This window comes from Lactuca sativa, chromosome 3, assembly GCF_002870075.4.
Source record: "Lactuca sativa cultivar Salinas chromosome 3, Lsat_Salinas_v11, whole genome shotgun sequence".
Lineage (NCBI taxonomy): Eukaryota > Viridiplantae > Streptophyta > Magnoliopsida > Asterales > Asteraceae > Lactuca > Lactuca sativa.
Window position 1 is genome coordinate 281,005,905 of NC_056625.2, and position 7,741 is coordinate 281,013,645.

At 34.5% G+C, this 7,741-nt stretch overlaps 1 protein-coding gene across 1 annotated transcript; it reads left to right on the forward strand.

Annotated features, from left to right (window-relative positions):
- Positions 1–232: 232 nt before the first annotated feature.
- On the forward strand, positions 233–3,060 carry LOC111895128 (homeobox-leucine zipper protein ATHB-4). Its single transcript, XM_052769581.1, has 4 exons — positions 233–842; positions 1,105–1,430; positions 1,537–1,616; positions 2,332–3,060. The coding sequence occupies exons 1-4, from the start codon at positions 587–589 to the stop codon at positions 2,705–2,707; spliced, it is 1,038 nt and encodes a 345-aa protein (XP_052625541.1). The 5' UTR covers positions 233–586; the 3' UTR covers positions 2,708–3,060.
- Positions 3,061–7,741: the final 4,681 nt, after the last annotated feature.

Here is a 7,741-nt window from a genome sequence, read left to right on the forward strand (position 1 = left end):
TAGCTAAAAGGAAAGTCTTTACCAATCCTTCAGTCAACCTAACTCAACCACAGTTAACAAAATCACCCGTATTCAATATCCAAGATTCTCACTACCAAATCACCATACAATACTTAATGCATATAGTACAACCATTGATACATCTATCTTTTAAACACAAAAATTACTGATTTGTATAAAGCATTTACCAACTTAAAGTTTTACTGATTCACACCAATCTCACTCTCTCTCCTCTTTTCTTTCTCTCTCTTCCATGCAAAAGCTGAAGCAAAAGCCAAAGCTCAATCCCATCATCATCATTGTGCCAATAGAGCCACCCCTGACACATTTCATGATTGCACATATCACCACCTTATTTCTCTCTCATCCTATAGATATATATGTTTGTATGTATATATACATATGTAGACATATAGGTGGTGCTGATGGTTTCTCTGAGCAGTGCACAGTGAATTAAGCTCTGAATCAGCTAAAGGGAAATAAAAAGGCAGTGAAAAAACCAAAACCCATTTAGAATCACTCTACTTTGTCCCTCTGCCATATCCCATCAACGATTTCTAGAGAGAAAAGTTTTTAGAGAGAGAAAATGGGTGAGAAGGATGATGGTTTGGGGTTGAGTTTGAGTTTGAAATGCTCGGAAAATTATCCACCGCCACCACCGCCGCCGCTGACGGTTGTTGCCGGTTCGAACGGTGCGACTGCGACACGTTTTCCGTTGAATCTGTTGCCTTCTCCTCCTTTGTCATTTGCTCAACAACGGCATCATGTTGCGACGAATCATCAGAAGCTTTCGTTCATCATCAATCATGCTGCACCTTCATCGTCTTCTGTTCTTCCGCCTGGTAAGTACAAGTTTCAATGCATGTAGTGCAAAACGAAACTGTTTGTTGTGACTGCGTGATTCTAGTGAAGCGGTTTGAAACTGTGTAAGCACAAATTTCGATGCATGTAATACAACACGTCGATGCACGTAATGTGTGTGGATACACACACATGCCGAGATAAGGCGCGCATACACACACATACACACGCACGCGTACAAAGTACAGATTGATCCAAATCCAAAAGTCTCACGAATTTTTTGCTGTTTAATCGGAACTGCAGATCTGAATGCGGAAACGAGATCTTACTCACGAGGAGGAATAGACGTTAACCGGCTGCCGTCGACGTCAACTCTGGTGGCGTTAACGGCGGAGCGCGACGACGAAGCATTGGTTTCCTCCCCGAACAGCACGGTGTCGAGCGTGAGTGGGAAGAGAGTCGAGCGTGAGGAGAACGAGGCGGAGCGAGAATCAAGCTCGCACGGGATCAGTGGTGATGATGACGACGACGGTGGAGAAGCGTCGGCGGCGAGGAAGAAGCTCCGGCTATCAAAGGATCAGGCGGCCGTGCTCGAAGAAACATTCAAGGAGCACAACACTCTCAATCCGGTTAGTGGCATGTTTTGTAATTTAATTCAACATCAAGGGCATTTTAATTAAATGTAGTCCGTGCTGTTGAGCTGTTTTTCTAATTTTTTTTTTTAAATTTTAATAGAAGCAAAAACTAGCCTTAGCAAAACAGCTGGATCTGAGGCCAAGGCAGGTGGAAGTATGGTTTCAAAACAGAAGGGCAAGGTAGGAAATTAATCTTTCCTTAAGGGTATTTTCGGAAATTAACAATGTTTAGGTTGTCGTTATATGGTACAATCATTAATCCATATAGTACTACTCCTAAACTAATCACTTTTTTCTCTTAAGACTGTAGTAGTATTATTGACAAGTACTACTCATGCATTAAGAGTTGTACCTTAGTGACTCTAAAGTGTTTTGATGATGTTGTTATTATTTAAGCTTAAAATCTGATAGTAAGTACATCCATCGATGCATGTGATACAAGTGGATAGAATTGAGTAATCGACTACAACTCTACAAGTACATTGGTACCCTCACATCATGGGGATATGTAGTACATGCATCATGAGTTTGTACATTTAGTTGAACAATATTGGTGGGTTTTTGCTATTTACAGTTTGTTGCCAATAAAAGGTGTGAAATGTCATTAATATGATGTCTTTATTAGTCATAGACCAAATAAATTGTGATATAAAGTCAACTCATTTAGTACCGATGAGTTTATCTTTTCAAGAAATTAGTGTCTCTTCCCAAATAATGACAACTTTGACCTTTTTACATTGGTAGATTTGACCACAATGGGAAAATTTTGTTTTTATTTTTATTATTAGTTTTTCATCAAATTCATGGAAATTGTACATTAATATATTATTATTATTTTTTTAATAATGTTATATTTAGATATACGACTGATAATCGGATACGTGTATTTTTATAGAACGAAGTTGAAGCAGACTGAGGTCGATTGTGAGTATTTAAAGCGTTGTTGTGATACGTTAACGGAGGAGAACAGACGTTTGCAAAAGGAAGTCAACGAGTTAAGAGCTCTTAAATTGTCTCCACAATTTTACATGAACATGAATCCTCCGACAACGTTGACAATGTGCCCACAATGCGAGCGTGTAGCGGTCTCCTCATCATCATCATCCTCATCTGCGGCCGCTACATCATCTGCAGTTGGTTCAACCGGCCTCCCCAAAGCCCTCCATCATGGATCGATGACCGCCAACCACCAAAAGCAAAATAACCCCTTCCTTCCGAGAGCCACCATCATACCCCATCGCCCGCACGAAGCCCACCACCCTAGATGGTGAAATTACCAAATTACCCTTCACATGGGTATAAGTAGGGAAATGTGAGATTGATGGGAGGAGATGGAGGAGGTGGGAAGGGAATGATTTGGTTGGATTAAAGTGAAGATTTGGTGTAGGAATGGGAGGGGGACAATGTGGGAATTGGTTTTGTATTTGTGTTGGGTGTTTTTCTTTTGGTTTAATTTATTTGGATTTTGATGGTTTGCTTTTAGAATCTAAGTTTAGTCATGAGTCATGATATGCCTATATTGTGTCTTCCCCCATGCCATTTTGTATGTGGGACCACACAGTTTGAGGATAACATGATTGATATGTACATACTTCCTACTATTAAAATATGTTTGTGTTCCTTATGCACCTTCCCATCTCATCATTACTTCATTTCAATGACTTAAATCATTATCGGTTAATTCAAAATCAAAATATCTACCAACTTGTATAAGAAACGATAGTGTTGTTGGGTATGAGTGATGGAAGATATTCCCAATTTCTATTTTGACATTTTAGTGACTTGTCGTTATTGTGAAATTAATTTTATGGATATAATACAAAAGTTAGATTTACCATTTCAAACACACGATATTAGAAAAAGAAAAATATTTATTGCACATATACCTATGCGAACTTAATTCCAAAAATTTAATGGAATGTACATGGCCAAGTTATAGTCATGTGGGGTGCAACCCTTCCCCACATAGCATCAACAATAATGAGTTAGAAAGCAACTAATCATTCCAAGACATATCGGAGTCTTTATTCTTTTATACCATGAATACAAATTAAATGTATCCAATATACAATCATATCAATTATGAGGGTTATATATATATATATATATATATATATATATATATATATTATATATATATATATATATATATATATATATATATATATATATATATATATATATATATATATATATATATATATATATATATATATATATATATGAGGGTTAATGTCATAAAAACAATCAAATTTTCAGAGTTTTATTGGTTTTGCCCAAAGTTGAAATTTATGTCCGTTTTTACACAAATCTTTTGAAAAAATGTTCGGTTTTACCCTTTTACCGGTGATAATAGGTTTTTCAGGTTACAATTATATTGAATTCGCAAAGAAAACCCTTAAGTTTACCATTTTTTGCATTTTTACCCTTAAGTTTATAATTTTTTTTTACACTTTTATCCTAAGTATATTTTTTTCATAATATACATATTCATATGATTTTTCATGCTTGAACACATATAATATGAAAAAAAATACATAAGGTAAAAGTGTAAAAGAAATTATAAACTTAAGGGGTAAAAACGTAAAAAAACTATAAACTTAAGGGTTTTTTGCGAAGTTAATATAATGGTAACCTGTTATCACCGGTAAAAGGGTAAAACCGAACATTTTTTTTGAAAAATGTTAGGGCAAAAACGGACATAAAATTCATCTTTGGGCAAAACCGACAAAACCCTGAAAACTTGAGGGTTTTTATGACATTATATATATATATATATATATATATATATATATATATATATATATATATATATATATATATATATATATATATATATATATATATATATATATATATATATATATATATATATATATATATATATATATATATATATATATATTGTAACTTGTTGTATCAGATTGACTTAATATATTCAAATTAATTATATTATTTTCATATTAAAATGGAAATATGTAGTATATTAAAATGTTCTTATTAGAATTTTTAAGGTGGTAGTGCGAGATCATGTTGAATATATTGATAGCAACCTGTTTAAATCACACGTTGATCACATTTATGTTGGATTCCAGATGTTCCTTATCTAATTAGACAAAAGGAATCGATAAAGTTTTTGTTGGAACCAAAAAGTAACTCAGCAGAAGTTCAGACTTTTGCGATGATGAACACTTCGAACGGTTATTTTGGAAATATTGTCTACTGTAATATTACTATTAATTGTAAATTCGTTTTGGGATTATATGCAATGACAAATATTTACAATAAATGACATAATAGTTTTATTGAAGTTTAGTTTGTTAAATAATTAACGGTTTAATTAATTATTGAGAAACTTGTAGATTTAAAGGTTTTAAGTGTAAAGATTTGAAAGTGAAATTTTTAGGATAATTACCAAACTTATGGATAATTACTTAATGACCAAGTCATTATCCCATAAGCGTTTCTAATCCTCCCCTATAAATAGAGAAGCACATAACCAAATTTAGACCGATCTTTTAGCCATAATTTCAGTGTTATCTCTATCTTCTCTCCTCTCCTCGATTTTCGTCTGCTACACGGTGCGTAGTCACACCTACACGACGGGTAAATTCATTACACGACGCATAACCAATGGTACACGGTGCGTAGGCGGCGATTCCATATTCGGGTTTTGGTCTTTAGTGTGTTCATCGGATCTAGAGATGTCATGGTCGTTAATATGTTTCATGGGTGCGACTACCAAAAGAAGAGTTCCACTTTGGAGTCTTAACAATCCTCTCTCCGTCTAAATCTACAGAGGTTTCAAAGGACTACAAGGGTATGTTTTTTTTGTTTATGTTTTATTGCATTAGATCTGGTTGAACTTGGATTCGTCTTTTGATTTATGAGGTTAATTTTTTTTTTATTGTTTATATTGTGCACTTTTATGGCCAAAGATCCCTCATACCCCAACAAATTATATGTTCAAAGTGGTGGTGATCTAATATGTATCCTAAGAGAAGTCTTTTGTATCATTTGTAATAAGTGACATTGTATCAGGGAAGAGATCTTATGGAATTCTTTTTTGATATTAATTTTATACTAAATGTCCCCTAGATCCCATGAATATTACCTTATAAACAATCAACTCTCATAGTGTAATATGTGTGAGATTTTCTAAGAGTTTGTATACTACTGATCTACTTCATATTGTTCTTATTTTTCATATTTTTCATATGTTCTTAGTTTATATATGTTGTTGATGATGGAATTTTAAGGTTACAAAATTATTATACTTGCGAAAATTCTCTTAACAATTAAGGGTATATGCAACCTAACAATCTATGTATTTACTGATGGGTTTTAGGTAAAACAAATAAACTAGAAAACAATTCCTAAGTTTACATGCAACCTACTTTGGATCTATGTTTTAACTATTGAACATATAACTTTGAATTTCAAAATAAGAACCCTAGAGGAGAGAGGCTATTTCCGAAAATAACAAACTAGGGTTTAGGAGTTACATACCTTTCAATTGTTATAGCAAACAATTGACAATCCTCTTGATCTTGATCTTCTTGGAAGCTTAGCACCACAAATGTAATGCCTCTAATGGAATCACACCCAAGAACTAGCAAGAAGGAAACTTGAAGGAGAGAGAGGGTAGGGTATGCAAAAAAGTCGGCCTAGGGTTTCTTCCAAGGTAGGAGTGGCCGATTTTGGGAGCTGGAAGGCTCCTTATATAGTTGAGGGGTCCAGGGTTTAGGGAAAACCCTAATGCTCCTTTGCTTAGGGCCTAAGCAAACCCAAAGGCCTTATCCAAGCCCCCTTGGACGAAATCCTTAGGGTTTCCCCTATAGATTTTGTCCACCTCCTTCCAAGAAGGTTCTGGAGGCTTCCACTCAACTATCTGATAATTGCAAACTAGTCCCTGCACTTTATAATTAATACTTTTAACCCCAAAATTAATTCTGATTAATTTCTGGCTAACTATTAATTAAACATAATGATTTCTAATTAATATATTAATCGTTTAACATATTAATAAATTCATTTATATTAATTTATTAATCTTATAATAAATCAATATCTCTCCTTTCATAATTTCCTTGTCCGGTTGCTAGGTTTGAGGGTAACCCAAAAGGACTGTGCTGCTATCAATTCAAGTACATACCAATTATAGTTATGGGCTTAGAAACCTAATCCAACAGTCTCCCACTTGGATAAGTCTGTAACTATAATTGCTAGTATGACTTCTAAATTTGATCAACAAATTGTAGCTTCCAAAAGCTGCTGCTGAACTCTGACCCAGTCAGTTACGTGTCCTAAGATAAGTGATCACATGACCCTTCGTTCTACTAGATATCTCTAGACACAAGACATGGAATACAATCAATCTCTTTGTCCAGAATCTATGTTTCCCAATTTCTGATTTGTGATGATATATGACTTCTAATCGAACACATCAATTTAGTCCTGGCTGGGCCCAACACAAAAGACAACACCAAATCATCGAGGGGCCCACATATATCGCTTTTCCTGTTAGGGCAAAAGGAACGAATAAACATTGACTCATATGCTTGTATCTTTTACTCATCAAACCATACATGATAATATGTTTTATAACACCAAGTTACTGATGCGTTTTCGTATCACCAATGCATGGCCGACTTGCAAATTACAACTTATATATCTCTGTTTCAAGATCATAGATATTATCGTCTCAGTATTAATCGTGATGAATTCCATGAAGTAATACTCTGAGCATGGGTTTATCCAATACTCAAATCTCACTCTCTGAGTACTCATGAACATTGCAACAATTCTTATTGCTATATCTATCCTTAGACAATCTGCAATCCAATTCATGACAATCTTAATTCACTACTTACTTCCAAACGTACGAGTGACTGTGGAGTTTGAACAATCATATTATTCGGGAAGTAAAACATGCAAAATATGAAACACAATAATAAACAATTGACAAAAGGCAGTAAACAAACTCATAAATAATACTTTATTATTTAGTCACCAAAAGTCAATTACATTTACTTTGTAACAAGTTTCTGAACTAGACTAATCTAACCATTAAAACTAATATCATCTTTCAGCCCTATGCTTCGAGCATGTTGAATATGCTTAGCCCTACTCAGACCCTTTGTGAGGGGGTCTGCTGGGTTATCTTCAGATGACACCCTCTTTACAACAAGATGACCTTCTTTTACTCTATGTCTGATGAAATGGTACTTTCTGTCGATATGCCTGGTCTTACCATGGTATCTGGGTTCCTTAGTTAAGGAAACCGCTCCCTCATTATCGCAGAA

Coding starts and splice junctions, on each gene's coding strand:
- LOC111895128 (XM_052769581.1), top strand. CDS start 587: ATGGGTGAGAAGGATGATGGTTTGGGGTTGAGTTTGAGTTTGAAATGC. Junction 1,431..1,536: donor AGCACAACACTCTCAATCCG/GTTAGTGGCATG, acceptor AAATTTTAATAG/AAGCAAAAACTAGCCTTAGC. Junction 1,617..2,331: donor TTTCAAAACAGAAGGGCAAG/GTAGGAAATTAA, acceptor GTATTTTTATAG/AACGAAGTTGAAGCAGACTG.